The sequence below is a fragment of the Quercus suber genome, unplaced genomic scaffold (genome assembly GCF_002906115.3).
Source record: "Quercus suber isolate HL8 unplaced genomic scaffold, Cork oak 2.0 scaffold_746, whole genome shotgun sequence".
In the NCBI taxonomy this organism is placed as follows: domain Eukaryota; kingdom Viridiplantae; phylum Streptophyta; class Magnoliopsida; order Fagales; family Fagaceae; genus Quercus; species Quercus suber.
The window spans coordinates 185495-205455 of record NW_027070183.1 but is presented as its reverse complement, the minus strand read 5'-3'; the positions used below and the strand labels follow the sequence as shown (position 1 = coordinate 205455).

At 34.8% G+C, this 19961-nt stretch overlaps 1 protein-coding gene and 1 pseudogene across 1 annotated transcript; one reads left to right on the top strand and one right to left on the bottom strand.

The window, feature by feature from the left end:
• Nucleotides 1-6284: 6284 nt before the first annotated feature.
• On the bottom strand, nt 6285-13366 carry LOC112036103 (uncharacterized). The gene is made up of 7 exons (XM_024068926.2): nt 13132-13366; nt 11759-11824; nt 9208-9326; nt 8285-8421; nt 7114-7261; nt 6868-7024; nt 6285-6657 (listed from the first exon to the last, which is right to left on the bottom strand). Exons 2-7 carry the CDS (start codon nt 11769-11771, stop codon nt 6566-6568), a joined length of 666 nt encoding a protein of 221 aa, XP_023924694.1. The 5' UTR covers nt 11772-11824; nt 13132-13366; the 3' UTR covers nt 6285-6565.
• A 1922-nt stretch (nt 13367-15288) lies between these two features.
• Nucleotides 15289-18636, top strand: LOC112036117 (transcription termination factor MTERF4, chloroplastic-like; annotated as a pseudogene).
• Nucleotides 18637-19961: the final 1325 nt, after the last annotated feature.

The window sequence follows — 19961 nt, the reverse complement described above, 5'->3', positions numbered from 1 at the left end:
TAAATTTCCGCTGGATTTCGCCTTCTATATAAGGCACTCCGGGGGAATCGTTCCTCCATATTTACAAATCTTCGAGTTCAGCAGGAACTTCAAGTTCTCCACCCTCCAAGCATTTCCAAGGACCTTACCAAAATCGTGATCAAGGTCCAGGGAATGAGATGGCCCTGGATAAAGGCAAGGGCAAGGAAACCAAGCCCTTTTCAGTAACCAAGAATGCCGCCCAGATCCTGGACGACGTAGTTAAGGCAAAGGAAGCAGAGGCCAGAGACATTCCCACCTTTCAACCGAGCCAGAAAGAAGATCCTCCTCCTTCAGCCAAGAACCGAAGTAGGCGTAGATTGCATCATACTTTCGGTGTGACAAAGTTTGGGTCTCACCTTGATGGTGGGACATCGATGAAGGTTTGCAAGATTGCCGAATGGTTAATGCCTGAGTGTTGCCATCTCCAATGCTTAATTATCATGAAACTAGGAGAGAATCAAGGGAACATCCTAGAATGGGGCCATCAGGCGCTTCCACCTCTTCCTCTTTCTCATCGCCGGTACCGTCCATATTAGCTCGATTGCTGCTGGGACAAGACGGCAAATCTACCATTCCCATGGGTTTTCTCTTTTTATAGCTAGCTTTAAAACAAGTCTGCCTTAGCCTTTTTTTTTTTTTTTTTTTTTTTAAGTTAGCTTTAAAACAAGTCTGCCTCAGCCTCTCTTTGTGTGGTTGGCTTTAAAACAAGCATACCTCAGCCTTTCTTTGTATAGTTGGCTTTAAAACGAGCCTGCCTCAGCCTCTCTTTGGTGTATGATGTACCTTTCTTTTATTTAATAAAAAGGGCTGCACTCTTTACTTTATGAATTTTAATTTTTCATTTCCCTGCAATAATTATTTAGTGTGTGTTGTTATTTTTCCCTCCAATGGGGCTTGGAACTAGTGTTGATGGTAACAAAGAGTTGTCACCTTGATTTTAACAAAATCGACAATAGCACCCGGCCGCTAACTTTAAACAAACTAACTATGTAGGAATAATCAGGAACATAATCATGTGCTCTATACCACAAACTGTGCAACCATGAAAGGATGTTGGATTTAAAATAGGTCATCTGTGGGGACCCTCGTGCATTAAGGCTCTGTTCGGCATTTATAATGACATCATGGCATCAGTTTTCCCCAAGCGCCTGGTCCGGGGATCCAGGCACACCTTAGGTTCTGTTTAAGCACTTGTAAAGAGATGTCATAGTGTTAATTTTCCCAAAGCATGTGGTCCGAGGATCCGTACGACATCCTAATTCTGTTCAACCTTTAGGTGCTTGCCAAAAGTTAATAGTTTCCCACAGGTTTGTGGTCCGAGGAGCCATGCAAGACCTTGACTCTGTCCAACACTTAGATAGTTGTCAAAAGTTATTAGTTTCTCCATAGGTTTGAGTTTGAGTACCATGCAAGACCTTGGTCCTGTCCAGTACTTAGATTTTCCTTGAAGTAACTAGTTTCCCTATAGGTTTGAGTCCAAGAACCATGCAAGACCTTGGTTCTGTGTAGTACTTAGATTTTTCTTGAAGTGACCAGTTTCCCCATAGATTTGAGTCTGAGGACCATGTAAGACCTTTGCTCACGTCTTTGTTGAGTGGGGGAAAGGGTAGGCGATCCGAGGAGCCGGACTCCTTTTAGATTCTGCGCATCACTTAGATAGATGTTTGAAGTAGTTAATCTCCTCAAGGGCTGTGGTCCAAGGGTCCGAACAACGCCCTAATTCCGTTTAACCCTTAGGTAGTTGCTGAAAGTTATTAGTTTCCCCATAGGTTTGAGTCCGAGGACCATGCAAGACCTTTGTTCTGTCCAACACTTAGATAATCGTCAAAAGTTATTAGTTTCCCCATAGGTTTGTGGTCCGAGGAGCCGTGCAAGACCTTGGTTCTATCCAACACTTAGATAATTACCAAAAGTTATTATTTTCCCCATAAGTTTGTGGTCCGAGGAGCCATGCAAAACCTTGGTTCTGTTTAACACTTAGACAATTACCAAAAGTTATTAGTTTCCCCATAGGTTTGTGTTCCGATGAGCCATGCAAGACCTTAGTTTTGTCTAACACTTAGATGGTTACTAGTGTGTGTTAATTCCCCCAAAGCCGAAGGGTCGAGGACCCGTCATGGCTAAGGTTCCGTTTACCCTATTCAATGGATTAGAAGATATCAATGTATACTTTCCAGAACTAGCCCCGTCGCAGAGCCTCCCTGAATCGCTCCGTGTTGCTGCCATTTCTCCGAATGAAGGTCCAGCGAACTCGACCACCAGATTCACGAGGACATAACCCTTGACAAGGATGCGGGGCATGTACTTGATGTCAAGAGCCCCTAGAACTGCGCCTCATTCAGCAGTCCTCCTTGTATAACCCGCACTTCGAGGTATAGACCATAACGGCTTTCCTTAGGGGCTCTTGCTGATAGGGGCCTAATCTCATCTTAACTAACCATTGCACTCACTACCACGCAAGCCCTTCCCACAGACGGCGAAAATTATAAGGTCTTAATTTTCAGACTAAGCCCAAAATGAATGGGATCTTGGCCTAGTGGATCCAGTAGAATGAATTTGTAGAGAGTGGGACAAAGAGTTAGGTTTTGGTGCATGGACAACAATTAACATGGGGATTTATGATGATCAAACAAAAATGAACAGAGTTCAAAGAAGAAAATTCATCCTCAGCACCATCCAAGGACCTCTACTCTTGTATGTACTGAATGACAGTGGTTACAAGGGTTCTTGAGATCGCCATCATGCTTTCTCTCCATTTTTCCAGCCCCCCTTCTATAGTGGGTTTCTCCTCTTATATAGTCCTCTTTAAACGATCTTGACCTTCCACCTGTTGATCATCCAAGCCTATACTTGAGTGTTTGTCCCATCAGGCGTCCTCTCTGGTGTTCTGTGAGTTGTGGTAACCAATGTGGCACTGTTCAGGAGTCATTTCTTCATCAAGGTGGCCAGAACATTAGTTGTGGGCATTTAATGCGGAGGTGATAGTTTCTCCTGGAATTGCTCCTCCACCATGCTCTCATGGCTGGTCTATCGTACTCGTCCTTCTTTTTGGAATGCTTTGGGAGGCTGCCTTTAATGGTGTGCCACTCTTCCTTTCGATGATCTTGGTTAACCGAGGACAGGACTATCCTTGACTATGCTCCTCGGCAATTTGGGCCTTCCTCGTTCATCCTCGAACATTCCTTCTTTCTCGGCATGGGCCTTGGGCTTAGTATGAAATGGGCCGAGGTTGCCAGATTCTTTGGCCCCACACCCTTGAAACCTAAATAATGATCAAAATACACTTGAAACCTAAAAAATGACCAAAATGGCTCTGAAACCTAAAAAATGATTGAAATACCCTTGAAACCTAAAAATTGACCTAAATGCCCCCCAAAACCCTTTAAAATTACCGAAATATCCTCAGAACCTAAAAGCTTATCAAAATACTCTTAGAACCTAAAAAAGACCAAATGACCCTTAAATCTAAAAAATAACCGAAATATTCAATTGTGATGATAAAATAGATAAAGTGACTTTTTATGATACTAAATTGCTAAATTTTTGGCACCACTAATGTTGATGCTAAGGGCGTCTTTTCCATAAGTATTGTTGCAACACAAAGGTGGAAAGAGCTTTATAATTAGTCATTTTTCATATCAAAATTCAAGGCAATTTCTTTTTCTTTTTTATTAATCTTTCAGTTCTCCACATTATATCAGGGTAATTTGCATTTTGCATTACCACCCTAGCTCATCAAACCAACTGAAAATTTTGTTGAAATGCCTTATTAGCCTTAGCATTTACAGAAATCTAAAAACACCTCAGCTTAGTTCAAGACATCTACCCCTATTTGTCAAGAGAAGAAAATTAACTATTTTAAAGTTGAAACTAACTAGATAAAGCTTCTAAATGCAAGACAATATAACTTCCTAACAAATATATCACTCCAGAGCCGCTTGACTCCCTGAGTCATTGCATGTGTGATCGATCTTCTATGATTTTCTCTTGCGACAAACATCTGTGGACAATCTGAGAAACAAATGTCAAAGAAAAATAAGAAAAGATCAAATTAAGAGTCAGAACCAATTTTACATTGAATTTTGATTAAAAATATTTCTAGATTTGATTAAAGCTGTTAATATATATTAGAATTGACATCCTCAAACAAGTCCAATTGTCAAGCACAAGCTCATGACAAAGAAAACCAATGCTATGCTTTTGCATTTGGTTATTGCTGCAAGGTCTAGGTTACTTGCAGCAACATTCATTTCTCGATCAAGTAACATTGCACTTTTTCTACATAGCTCACTAAAAATTGAAAAGAGACATCTAAGAATGCTAGGAATAACTGAACTTAAGCAAAATTGATGCATACCCCAAATGCAAAGAAGTGTCTGAATGTTCATTTTCCTCAGATGTAGAGAGGTAGAAACAACTTTTGAGCCTGAGAGTAAAAACTTCCTCTCCAAAGGGTTGAATTCAAGGAAATGTGACTTGCATGTTCACCGTATTTCATCAAGCTTTTTATGATTTGAACATGAAAAATAAAGGCAATAGATTTTCTTTTATGCAAAAATTATTGTATAGAAGAAATGGTTTTGATCTCACCTATTTGCTCAGAGCCTTATTCTCTAGCAGGGCCTTGTTCCTGAAGGTGAATAAAGCCAAAAAGAAGATAAAAGACATACCAAAGTTATTTATTTAAAAATGGAATGGTAATCCAATGAAGCATGCTCATTGGGTTCTACACTACTATTTTCATTAGCCTGATTCTGTTTCTTGCTTTCTATGATAATACAACCATGGACACTTCAGCAGAAGATATTATTTACTTACTAATTTCCTAGTAAATGCTATGCCAAATTGCCCCCCACCCACAAGAAAAACGTATGAATTCTTTAAAAAAAATTCATCTTTCCAACTTTGGTCAAATTATTTCAAACCAGAATTCCATATTTTCTTTTATGTGATTTCAGTTGAGCCTATATGTTCACCATCACCACATGGGATAATCACCAAGCTTTATAAAATTGAAAATTGGTTGCCATTTCGCTAATAATCGAGGGACTAATTACAATTTGGGTGATCGCCTATATGAAAGAAAGCAGATCTTCTATATATACATGTAAAACAAAGCAGATTTTTCTTAGAAATCGGTAGAAATTTCCACAGTTTTGGTCTCTAAAACTTCGGGTTTGCACTTTCTTACCCAAAAAGAAAAAAAGTTTGAATTGTAACGTTTGGACCGAAAATAAGAAGGAAAAGAAAAAGATTGACGTATTCCAGTAATCCAAATCTTCCATTATGAGTAATATGACCCACAAAAACCAAGTTTGTTCGACAATTAATATAAACCATATTGTGCCACTTAACAAATAACAGATCAGGGAAGAGTAAAAAACAAACCCAAAAATTAAATTAAAATGATTAAGTAAAAGAAAAAATATCTAACCATTCTTCACGACTCAATGAAGGTCATGTAGATGTAGGATTTGATCTTTCTAGTTCCAGTGACTTCAACCAATAGAGAGGAAAATTATTAAAAATCAAAATCCTGATTTGAATACCAAACACAGGAGCCATGAAGCTTTGAGAGAGACGGCTAGACAAAAGAACTGTGATCTCTCTCAAACTCTTTGTCAAAAGAAGAACTTTGTTTTGTTTTTTTGAGTTTTATACAAAACCTAGATGATCAATAGCAGGTATCTTAATAAAATTAAATAAACGGACCAGATTAAAACAAGCAAGATCTATGACTAAGAATTAAGTGGATACCGTACACCCCTCAAAAAATTGGGGGTACTTTTTGAATTATACTGGCATACTGAAAAATTGTTATGCGGTACAAATTTGGTAAAGTATTTGAAATAGAAGAATATTTAATTATCTTTGTCTAAATTTGTAAAATAATATCACCTTATCTTTAATTAAGATATACTTGAACCTCTTTAAATATTATTTTTGACAAGATCATTAATTTTTACATATTTTTTAATATTAATTAATTATTAAATTAATTATGACGTCATCACAGTTCAACCTCGGTTTGACTTCGGTTCGATCTCAAAAACCTTAAACCTCTCTTTTTTACGGTTCAATGAACGGTCCGAATCTAAAAACCTTGATAACCAGTGGCAATTTACCAAGCATGTCAATAAAGATCCTATTGGCATATTTATTTTTCTAATTTTTCCGTTCATTATTTTTTGCACCCATTCAACACGCATCACATTTATCCAACCTAAAATATTTGATAATGCAATATTATTGAAGGACTTGAATAAAAAAAAAATCTCAATAAATAGTAATTATACTTTTGACAGTAACAAGTTTTTCGATGACTAGGGCAAAAGCTCAACATATAGTATATGCAAACAAACATAGATCTAGTATTCAAACCTAACAAAATTGACCATAAAATATAGAAGGCAATGTGACAGTTTCTTACAGAAAAAATACAGCAATAATACTCGTGATTATCTCGGGAGGGGGACGCCGGAGGATCTTATCCCTACTTCAATGACTTAAATGCTGAATCCAATTTCTGACTGGAACAAAACACTCACATGAAATCATAGTCATCAAGAGCATCATAGGAAGTAATAACCATTTCATCGTTTGGCTTGTCAACAAGGAACGGCTTTTTCCTAGGGGCTGCAGGCAAGGAAAAACAATTGAGAAACACAAATTGATAAGTTATTGATAAATTCCTCATTACAGAACAACTGAGAGCACCAACTGAAAAAATGGAGAGATAAATCCATTAAATACATATAAGTCAATGTCTGTCCATCACAAGGGATTTACAATCACGTGTGTGGTCCTCTTGAAGTATTCAGGAAGTCAAAGTACACAAAAAGATACCTTTCTTTTTACCAGCATTTGCTTCCTTCTCTGCTTTTAGTTTTTCATTTGCAATTGCTGTGACAGAAGATGCAACATCTTTTGCATCTGCTGCTTTCAAAGTAGTCATTGACAGTCTCATTACATCCTTGAGTAAAGCAATATAATGGTAACTTTTCTGTATCACAGAAGCACAGGTACATTTATTAACAAAGTTAGATATTCACTTCACCTTTGGTCAAAACAGAGGAAGACAATTTAAAACACCTCAAATGGACGCAGCTTTTGTGATACGAGCTCTGCATATTCCAAGAAATCAGTATCTGATTTGGGAATAAAATTATCAAGAGTCTTCTCATCTCCTCTCTCACCAAATAGTTCTTTGGTAGATTTATAATCTGCTTCTTCCACCAGCCTGTCATGGACAATATAGTTGCAGTAAACATCCTCTCAGTATAACAGAAACAAATAAAACATGCCTATTATTAAGTTTTTACAAGCCTCCACACTAATTGTCTATTAAGATCAATACACAAGTTCCAAATTAGCAAGGATCAAACCATTCTAATAAATCATGATCTGCATTTGTTTTTCAATGATTTCGATCCCAAACAAACTTAAGTAGAAAAACAAATGCAGGCAAGCCCATAATTTAAAACAGAACAACGTGCATCCTATAGCATGACGCAAAAACTTATCAAGCACACTGTTCAAAACTATGGGCAACATCAACCATCAACTGTGCACTATGATCAGAATAACAAGCAAGGTTGTTGGGGTACACTTCTGGATGCCAAACACTGACAAAAGAGCTTAGGATCTGGGCTATCAACCTTGTTCTTTGTCCAGTTTAGTGGTCTCATTTTGCTTGGAGGTTTTTAAAGTAAAAAATAAAAAGCAAAAAGAGTAAGGAAAAAAACAAAAACAAAAACAAAAACAAAGCCCGGATATGAGACAGCAAATCTGGCATGCTAAATGCCCCCCTACAAAGTTACCTAGATACACTTAAAATAAAGCTCAAAAAAGGGTCAGTTTCAGTTGCAAACTTAGCTTCAAACTTAACAAAACCTCAATTGATGCAGTTTCAGTTGCTTGTTTTCTGGATATTATCAATTTTATTGTGCACAGGAGAAACCAACTTGGAACTGTTGGTTCATAAGACTTGCGCAGTGTAATGAGAGAAACCAACTTGCATCACCAGTTACCAACAATCTGAGTCTAGCATTAGATGCAAAAAAGAAATGCAACTTTAACACATCATGCTGCTCAAGACAGATAGTGTAAAAAGTAATATTTATTGCTGCCTCATAATTTTAAGGGTTATCTAGAAATCATTTACAAATCACCAGATAAGAAATAGACATGCCTACAATTGATTTACTACCCAAAAGAAGAAAATAAATCCATTATTAGCAGTAATAAATATTTGAATTTTTACCTTTGTTGGCGCAGTTTCTCAGCTACAGGATCTAGTGGCTCTTCTTTTACTACTTCAACAGTTTTTCCTTTCTTTTCAGCAGCTTCCACTGCGGGTTTCTTTTGAGCCCTTTCAACTGGAGTTTTAGTTTTCGGTGCCTGGTAATCACATATAGACGCAATAGATTTTGTGTTAACATAGACAAAGCGAACACCATAAACATGAGGTACTGGCATTTCAGTCCATATAACTTAAGACCACAACTGCATAGTAGCAAACTCTAATCCATGTTCCAGTAAAACATATGCATCCAAAAATTTGACAGTGAAATAAATAATCCTTTGGAAAATTTCCAAACTAAAACAACTATTAATACAAAATGAACAATTAACAACATGTGCAGGAGAACATTTATGCAATCACCACAATGGACTGCTGAAAGAAAACAATGACATCTTTTTGTTAAGTTCCATGTTACTTGGACTTACTGGTTTGCCCCAAACCACTGGTGTTGTCAGAAGACAACACAGATATGGGCAACCCGAATATGAGGCATGTGCTACCTCCAAAAACCAAACTCAAAAATAGCAAAACAATTTTCAGGAAATTATGTATTTATTTCAGTTGAGCTGATCAAAAAAAAATTTGATAAGTAACGTAAGAAATTTTATTAGAAAAAACTAACCAAGTACACTGGAAGTGTACTAGAGTGGCACAAATCAAGAGCCCAGAATAGAAAGGTAAAAAAATAAACAGGATCTGAATATAAATAATGTTCTTAGTGGTTCTGTAAATTGTTCAATTCAGAACAAATAATACAAAAGCAACAACACCTCAATATCTAATTAATGAATCAATCAATCAACAACAAGCCCTCTTTTCCAATCAACAAGTGTGGTAAAAAATAAAATACTAAGAGATCGTAGTTAAATCATCAATCATACTGTTGTAGGTTCATCTTCATCCTCCCATGATTCCTTCACATCATCATCATCCACATCTTCATCATCCCAATTTATTTTAGACTGCTCCTTTTTAGGGATTGGTGGAATTTGCTCATCCTCTGAAAAAAAAAAAAAAAAAAAAAAAAGGTAGTATACACCTTTGTAAATTGATATAGCAGACTCTAACATAAAAAAAATAAATACATAAAATAAACCTAAAGAAATTATAAAGGAAAAAATTTAGAAACAAACTTCACTAATATTATGCCCTCACTAATAAAGGAAAAACTAGAAACAACACTGACTATTGTTGCAGTTAATGCATGCAAATTCTTTAAATCCCTTCTTTAATTATTTTGATGGAAACTGTTATTTTTCAAACCTAAACTATGCTTCAAAATATATAAAATATACCTAAATACATGTGTTTACTAATTATTTGATTACCACGTCACTGTATCGTGTCCTAAATTTTTAAGATTTGCTCATGTTTTGTGTCCCGTATTGTGTCCGTGCTTCTTAGTGCAGCAATGTATTCAGTTTTGGTTAGTCAGATAGATGGGGATACACAGCTGGAATGTTCAAATTCATTGAGATTTTAATGATTGGGCCTGAGATAAAGAAGCTTTGTAGCAAACTATATGCAAAAGAATGACAGCACTATGTATTGGGAAGTCACATTCACTAGACTTTCGTAGCGGACTATAGCTGCTAAGTGGTCCCTCTTTTTCAAGTTTGGAAGTATTTCTAGATGTATGTAACTTTAGATTATTTTTGTAGTTTCCCAAAACAATTTCTGTGTTCACGGGGAACACTAAATTTTTCTCTCTTCAATTAATTTCTTCCGTTAATTATAAAAAATTCCAAAATTTCCTTATTCAAATATCTCTAGGAGAGAAGGTTGTGATAAAATGGGGTGTAGATTGAACAGGAATCACAAATTTGATGTTCATTCATATTACACTGCCATATGAGGTACCAGTGAAGTCTATTTCTCTTGGAAGAGTAGTAGGTGTGTAAAGGCTCCAAAAAGGGTTTCTTTCTTTCTATGGACAGCAACTTGGGGGAAGATTCTTAATCTTACCTGTGATAATCTCATCTAAAAAGGATTTACCTTACTTGGGGGTGCTGTATGCATCAATGCAACATGGAGTGGTGGCCATTTATTGATTCATTGCAATGTTGCATTTGATACGTAGAGTTTTGATTTTAAAGCTTTTGGGATTCAATGGAGGTTCCCAAAGAAAGTAATTGATCTATTGTTTGGGTAGAGGAATTGGTTTGGTAAACATTCATTGGAAATATTAATCTAGCTCCATAATGTTTGATGATGACATTGTGCAGGGAACAAAATCACCACTTTTGGAGATGCAGGAATTTCAATGACCCAATTAAAATCATCAATCATCAGATCGTTGGTCTTGTGGGTTAGGTTTTTCCAATAGCAACCCATTGCAGACTTTGTAGAGTTGCTATACTTCTGTTCATAATTTTTACTCTGTAATTATAATGCTACTTTGTGTCTATAATATGTACTCATGAAGTAATCCTGTCTCAATAATATATCATTACTTATATAAGATTAAAAAAGAAAAACACATATTTATACAGGCAATAGTCCAAATTAACAAATAACTATCAAAATACAAATCTTGCCTTTCTTGTTTAACAATCAAGCATCTTGCCTTTTCTTGCTCAATATAAAAATAGTAGGAAAATAAGGAATAGAAAACAAACACCACAAAAATAAACAACAGATTAATAAAAGCAACTGTATCTATACTACTCTATACTTTTTGTATGTATATAATTATACTACTTTGGAATTGTACAAACAAAATTGGAAGTATATATTTAGCTGACTGAATTAAGAGACCCACTAGGAGAACATTGACCACTATAATTATACTTCTTTTCTTAAGCCACGGTTGCTATAGAATCAAGCAAATTATCACTCTATTTGTTTCGGTCATAATGTTTTTCTAAAAAAATGAGTCATTTTCCAAAAAGTATTTTTCATAAAACTATCTCATTTTCCTATGTTTGGTAGCAACCTTAAATGAGTTGAAAAAAAATGTCCTAACTTCTCTTATTTAGTTTGTGAGATAGAGTTATTTTTCAAAATATTTTAGTGGAAAACAATCTCCAAAAATAAGCTATAGCTGCTATACTTTTTATGTTGGCCAATGATAATTTTCTTCTAGCTCATTTTTTTTTTATACTACCAAACAATGGAAAACACGAAAAACTATCTTCACACAATGTTTTCCATCAAAACAAGCAGAGCATATACCTATACTAAGGGAAGAGCACCCAAGAAATTGACTAACCTATAGATCAACAAATGATAATAATATAGTTTCATCAAGTCAAATAACCAAAAGAATCTAAGATCAATAGTAAAATAGAACCACTAATATATCACAATCCTAGTGAATAGAAGCATAGCATTGCAAATTCAAGATTTTGAAAATCTCCCAAGAGCTAGGATTTACAATAGCACACCAAATTAATGGCAGAAATAATTAGAATTCAGAGAAGAAAGAATTACCCCAGTCCTCCATCTTGTTGTCACTTTCTCAGAAGAAAAATCGCAACTATCTTGCAAAGAGTGATTCTGCATACAAAGAGATGTAAACATAAGATGAATAAATAAATAAAATAATTAAAAATTAACTCCACATATGTCAGCTGTTTAGAATAATAAACTAACATCCACTTGGCAGAAATGACTTAAATACTTTTTCAGCACCTAATACCATCAACGGACACAAACACCGACATGGGTACAGGTAAGACACGGTGACATGAGAAATTTTTTAAAAATTATAACATAAAATGGCCAATAAGACACCGGTAAGACACAAGTACGGCACCCTAAATGAAGTGTCTTTGCTTCCTAGTGTGTAACTTACCAATATAATCTATCAAACACTTTTGCAAACTAAAATTTGATTGCACTGCTATTCGGAAAAGCAAAATCTGATATTCTCTTTAAAAATAAACTCATTGATGAGGACATCAAGTTCAATATATATATATATATATATAATAACATTAATTAAAAAAAGGAGTTCCTGGTGGTCGTGGTGTTAGGCTTTTGCTACCACAACTTCTTTTATGTTCTTAGTAAGAACTAAATCCCACAACTATAACTAATATAAAGTAAAAAAAAAACCAAAGTAAAAACAAAACGATAAAAGAATGTTAGATATGTTGTATTAAGTAACTGATTCCTTCGATATAATTGGACACTAAAGTTTCGTAATTTCCAAGGAAACAAATACAAATGTCATACTTATCCATGATGGGAACTAGCCCTCATTAACACAATTATACTCACATTCATAATTACATATATGCATGTGCTAATGTCTAAGAAGCACGGGAAAAGCCCTGTGCGTCTGTGTCAGACATGGACAAGGCTGCATACATGTCTATGAAGTGTTCCACAGTATGGACATGGTACTTTTTAATCAAAACCATTCCACTTCATGGACTTTACTACCCAATTAAAAAACCGTAAGAGCGCAACAATCACACACATCAATGGAAGACCCACAATTAATCATACTGAATCAACATATTTTAATTGCTTTTTCTTATATACAAGCAATAAATTCTTTTCGAAAAATCAACAAGTACACATGGAGCGTACTAGCATAGAATCACACAAACAACATATTCTGATTGCAAAGTGAACAAAATACAACTCACTCACTGCATCAAAATAGGAATTAATGCATACCCATGAAGCAAAACAGGACTAATACTTCATAAAAAATAAAATAAAATAAAATAAATTTGAAGACGCAATTTTGTGATTGGAAACATGCTTCCACAATTGCCTGCGTTTGTTTTTTTATACTAAAGACTAATACTTCCAATAAAAAATAAAAAGCATATTCAAGAATCGAAGCCTACCTCTCTTCACAAAAAAATTAAGAGTTCTTCCCCTAGGTTTGGGGATTAAGGAGTGTACAAACCCTAAAGGAGCAGAGGGAGAGAGAAAGAGAGAGAGAGAGAGTAGAGATTAGAGATATAGAGAGACCGATTGAAGAGAGAAAGAGAGAGAGAGAGAGAGGAGAGAACTGAAAACACGTGTTTTAAAAAAAATGACTTGCAAATACAAATTAAACTCACTTCCCTAAAATATGCATTCGATACATGCCTTTAGCCCGCCCTAATTATTAACTTTGGAAACAATTGTTCACACTATTTAAAGCTTCTTGCATCCTTTTATGAGTGCAAACCTTATTGGTGCCTTTTCAAATATATGGGTTGTTAATTGTTATTCTGTTTAATATAATATGGGTGAATTTAGAATGCATAAAAGCCCTTAATTAAATTATGTGATTGGGAGCAGGCAGTGAATTTTCAAAAAATGTAACCTTAGCTGCTGTTGAAAGTTTTCTCACCAATGTTTTTTCATACATTGTCACTTTAGAATTTGAGATGGTAAAAAGCCAAAAACAACCTATTCCGTTTAATTTACCTTGTCTTATACTAATTTTTACGACTTGAAAAGGTGACGAGACTAAATAGGTTTTTGCTCTCCTCGCCATGCTCTTCGCCATATATATAATCTTGTTTGTATTAATATATACTAGCCTCATTACACGCGCAAAGATTCTTTTTTTATTTTGAGTTTAATATAATTTTTCAATTTGAATTTATCTATTGTTAGTGAGGTTACACAGAAAATGATTTTTATAAAACTAAAATTTAGGATTTAGGATTTGAAATGAAGTAAACTGCTGGATTAAGTGTGTGCTGGTTTTTAAGAAAAAAAAATGTATCAAACGCATGTGAGATATGTTTAGATAAAAAGTGTGCTAATTTTTAAGAAAAAAGTTTCTTTGGTAGTTTTTTTTTTTTTTGGACCTTTCGTTGAATTACAATTTTAACCCTGTTTTTTATTCTTTAAGAATAAGGATTATCTAATTAGATTATGGGTATTTTTGACATTTTTTGAAACCATAACTAACTTTTTGAATCTTCTTAATATATAAAAATAATATATAGAAATAATTATATATCCTAGTTATAATTTTTCTTTTTTTTACTTATTCTATTCCAAAATGCTGGTCTCTTTTTCTTTATTAGTACTCTCGGTCGTTTTCCTCTATCTTTCATCTTTATTTTATCACTCTCATTAGAATTAGTAAAACATTTCAAATTCACCATAAACTTGACATGCCTCCTCACTTCTGCCTTAAAGAAGACATGAGATGAAGACGGGTACTAATAATCTACCCCATTGCAATCTATATCTTCTAATATGTTCAAGACATCAGGAATTCAAATCTTTCTTCTCCATTGTAACTAAGGCTGTTCGTGGTGCGGTGCGATGCGGTTTTGGGCCATTTTTAGCACCGCACTTTATGGTGCGATTTAGCTAAAATCATAACTGCACCAAACCTTACTTTTGAACCTTACTTTTGCAGTCATATGTGTAGTACGGTTTAGAGTTTAGCCAAAACCATAACCGTACCAAATTTCATTTTTGTGGTCACATAAGCGGTGCGGTATATAACATGCGCTTTGAATGGCTTGAAGTGATATATTTTTCAAATTTTTGGCTTTTTCTACCTAGCCTAGAACTAATTTTTCCCTTTGTTTTGGGCTAAGTTTTAAATTATTGAAATAGTTTTTCTTTATTTTAAGCTAGCTTTCTTAGTCAACACTTGTTAGAATTATCAAACTTTAAAAAAAAAAAAACTAAACTATTAATAATATATTTAATATTAAAAATAAATAAAATATATTAATATATAGAGAGGGTGCGGTTTGTGCGGTTTTCTTATTATAAAACCACAAACCACACTACATCATGTGGTGCGGTGAGAGCGCAGTATATTGTTACTTGAAGTGCAATGTGATTATGCTATTTTACAAGTAATTTTGGTGTAACTTTTGCGATTTGTGAGGTTTGGTAAACAACCCCAGTTGTAACTATCGAATTACTCCTATAAAATAAAATTAAAAGTCATTAATATTTAAGAAAATTTTTATTATTTGATGACGGCCAAAAATAAAATCCATGTCATTTCATTCGTTTCCAAAGAAATGGATAAAGATTTTACCTTCGCGCGAAAACAAAGACAGCCTCTCTCTCTCTCTCTCTCTCTCTCTTCCTCTAACCCCACCTCCAAATCTCATTTGTCATTTCCTCTACTCACAGTGCCTTCTTAGTTCTTTACTGTGTGTAAGTGTAACGTGTTAATCAGAGCTTGAGATTGTAGCTTCCTCTGCGTCATCTTCACCTTTCTTGGCCCCCTCTCTCTCTCTGTTCCAAGCACTCACAGGTCAGTCTTTTTCTTTGCTTAACTTTTGTCACTATCTCTCTCACTCATCGATTTTGCTTTGTAAAATTTCAGACATTATTTGCATTTTTACCAACTTTTATCAAATGGGTATTCGTAGTTTGCCTGGTTATTGAGTGTTTCTCTTGCTTTTGAGCTATTTATAATCCCAGCTGTATGTTATTGTGGATTTTTGTTGTTGTCTACATTCTGTTCGTTGAAATGCTTTCTTGGGTCTTGAATAGGTTCTTGTCAATTGGTATACAAAAAATTTTCTCTTTTTCTCATAATTTAATAAGAAATATTTTGTTGTCTAGATTTGCATGTTGCAAAGGATGCTACATTAACCAGAGAGTGGAATAATAAGATGGCTAGAATGATTATGTCTCTACTTCCATATCATGCTGCTGCAGCTAATTCTGTTGTGAAGGACTATGACTAACTTCTAAGTGGTAATTAACTGGATTCAGTAAATTGGGATAATAATTATATAGAATTTTTTTTCTTTTTTTTAATAAGTGTATAGAATTTAAATTTGAAATACACGCTTGGAAGGAATTTGTATCTTGCCGTTTGAAAGTGGATGGAATTTTTGCATGTTTTGTTTCTTTAATTAGATGCTGACCATTGAAGGTGGGGTTCTTTCTATATTTCAGTGCATCAGTTAAAAAAATCTATGGATCTCTAACCAAATTGATTTTGGTTTAGACCTTTTGGTTATCGTGTGTTTGGCTTCAATTACATTTTAGAAATCAATAATTAAGGAAGAGTGCCATCCAGCTTCAGGTCAAGTAGCACCTCCTCCCCTTGTTAGAGCAGTGGAGGGTGAGGTTGTTGGTATAAGAATAAGACTTACACACCATTGAAAAAAGGAAGCATGAAGCCTTAGTCACACGTGATTAGGTTTTGTCTTCTAGAAGTTCAACTGGGTAAGGAGCTAAGCCAAATTGATTTTTTGGTCTAATGATTCAGAGAATGGACCTTGTAATGGAAAGTGGTTTTGAGCTTTATTGTTTATTTAGAGGAGGTCGTTGTTTAGGAAATTAGCAGACTGTGGGCATTTACACAACTTCCCTAATACTATTTGTAGCATCATACTGCAAGATTTTATTTCCTTGATTTTTTTTTTTTTGGTGGTTTGACTGATCTTAGCAACTTGGTTTGTTAATATAACTTATCTAGTGTTTGAAGAGCATAAGCTTTAATCTTTGATTTATGTATTGTCTCTTTTCAGATACACTTATAACAAACTTTTGAAATATGACAATCAGAAGCTATGCTTGCATTACAAAACCTGGTTTTTTGCTTGTACATTCAGAGTTACCCGTTCTTACTCTCCTTAAACCCAAGTTGACTTCCTTATCAATTCTTAGGGTACTGGGTGACCACGAGAGAAGAATAGGGTTGATTACAAAATGTCAATTCTCTGTTTCTGATAGAACATTTGCATCGGGTTCTGCGGGTTCATCAATGTCCAAGCCAAATGCTGCTCGTTTGGGTCAGAAACAAGGAGGTTCCTCATCCCTATATAGTCATCCTAGTTTATTGGAAATGAAGAATGAGAAAGCAACAAATCGTGCCAGGGTTTATGAGTTCTTGCGGGGAATTGGAATCATTCCTGATGAGCTTGATGGTTTGGAGATTCCTGTGACAGCTGAGGTTATGAGGGAGCGTGTGGATTTTCTTCACACATTAGGGCTTACAATTGAAGACATTAACAATTATCCACTTGTTCTTGGCTGTAGTGTAAAGAAAAATATGATTCCTGTTCTCGATTATCTTGGAAAATTGGGAGTTAGGAAATCCACTTTCACTGAGTTCTTGAGAAGATATACTCAACTTCTCCATTCTAGTGTTGTTGTTGACCTTGCTCCAGTGGTCAAGTATCTTCAAGGAATGGATATCAAGCCCAATGATATTCCTCGGGTTCTTGAGAGATATCCAGAAGTGCTGGGATTCAAGCTTGAGGGGACCATGAGCACATCGGTAGCATATTTGGTTGGAATAGGGGGTGGCAAGCGGAGAAATTGGAGGGGTTTTAACTAGATACCCTGAGATTTTAGGTATGCAAGTAGGTAGGGTGATCAAACCTTTTGTGGAGTACCTGGAGAGTTTGGGCATTCCAAGATTGGCTGTGGCTAGACTGATAGAGAAGCAGCCTCACATCCTGGGCTATGGGTTGGAGTAGAGGGTAAAACCTAATGTTGAATTTCTTTTGGAGTTTAATGTTAGAAAAGCATTGCTTCCTTCTGTAGTAGCACAGTATCCTGAGATTATAGGACTTGACTTGAAGCCAAAGCTTCTCAGTCAACAGAGTTTGCTTAATTCAATTATTGATATTGGTCCCGAGGATTTCGGCAAGGTTGTTGAGAAGATACCACAGGTAATTAGCCTCAGTAAAACACCTGTGATAAAGCGTGTCGATTTTCTAAAGAACTGTGGATTCTCCTTGCAACAAGTGAGGAAGATGGTTGTGGGGTGTCCCCAATTGCTAGCTTTGAATCTCGACATTATGAAACTTAGCTTTGACTACTTCCAAATTGAGATGAAAAGGCCTTTGGATGACTTGGTTATTTTTCCTGCATTCTTTACTTATGGTCTGGAGTCTACCATTAAACCGAGACATAGGATGGTTGCAAAGAAGGGCTTAAAATGTTCTCTTGCATGGCTTCTTAATTGCTCTGATAACAAGTTTGAGGAGCGGTTGAGCTATGATACTATTGACATGGAGGAGATGGAAATTGAGCCATCATTTGACATGAATGCACTAATGGAACCAAGGGGCGATGAGTCAGCTTCTGATTATGATGTGGACAGTGATGATGACTATGTATAAAAATCAGGAGTCAGCTTCAGTCTGTAGTGAATATCTTGGCTTTTCTCAAACTGGATCTTCCAGTTGATAGTTTAGATGCAATAGTTAAATGGTAAAATTATTTACTTTTAGTATTTCAGAAAGTTTGTTTAATTTTTATTTTTGTGTACTTGCATGTAATTGATCAAAGTCCGGTGCTTACATTTTCTTTTTAGGTCCTTTTTTAAGGCCGTTGTCTGAAGCCAGGCATGTAGACATTTGGGAAAGCATTACTGATCTAGTAAACTCTCAGTGCCTGAAAACTGATAATATAGCCTCAAAGCTTTGGTCAACATCGCTGTAAAAATAATAAAAAAGAAATCAAGCTAAGGATAGGTTTGCAGATTGACAGAGGAGAGAAGATAGGGAGTGATCTGTGGATGGTCCAAAGTAAACGCAATCGGTTGTTTCTTCAAAGTGAAGATTAATGTTACATATAAATGATTCGATTTTGTAGAAACATGAACTTGCTTTGTGGATGTCATTGTGGTCAAAGATAAAAATGATTGGTCCGTTTGGATACAACTTATTTTTACTGAAACTAAAAACTGAAAACACTGTAGCAAAATAATTTTTAAATGTGTGAATAGTATCATGGGACTTGTGAACAGTGTTTTTTTTTTTTTTTTTTTTTTTTTTTTTTTTTTTTTTTTTTTGAGTTACAAAGCTATTAGACACTTAATTGGTTCTTTTAAATTACATCAAATCATGGAAAAATACATTACATAAGATGGTATTAATTGACGGCATTCTATTGCTGGCTGGCATCAAAGTTTTTTAGGTAGTTATATGGTCTCTCCACACTTGGCCATTATGCATATCCTATAAAGGTAAATTGTGTGCGTGCGTTTCTTTTCTTTTTCTTTTTCTTTTTTAAGTCTTTATTGTTTTCAATTTTATTATTGAACATTATTTCAAGTTTCAACTTATTGGCAAGGATTGAGATTTGCCCGCAAGTTAAGTTGATGTCATTCTTGGTGTTTAAATCCTGCTTATATCAAAAACTGATTAATATTTTAACGTAATAATATAAAGTAATCATAAATTGAAATTGTATCGTATCTATTAAATAATATAATAATAAATAATTGATGCCATTCTTTAGCATTAAGAATATCTAATAGACTAATATGGTACATTAAAGCAGAAGTAAAAAATGTGATGTTTCTAAATTTTGTAATATCCTACTTGTTTTTTTTTTTTTAAGCCAAATAATAATATCCTGTTTTCTAAACTTTTATCTTAACAAAAAAATAAATAAATAAACACATTATGTTACTAAATTGCCATAATTATTGTGCCAAAAAGTGTCCATAATACTATTACTATTCTTTTATTTTATAAAAGGTCATAAAACAATATTATTACTAGAGACTAGAGTGATGATAATTACACAGTTGAAATCGTGTTTTATAATTTGTGAAATCATATTTTCAAAACACAATTTCACAATAATAATTGACATCGTGTTTTGAAAACACAACCAAAACATGATTTTAGCCGAAGTGTGTTCAACAATGAATAACTCATTGTGTGCAACAATAATTAGCACGATTACTATTACTATACTAGCATGCAAAGTTGCAAACCACCAT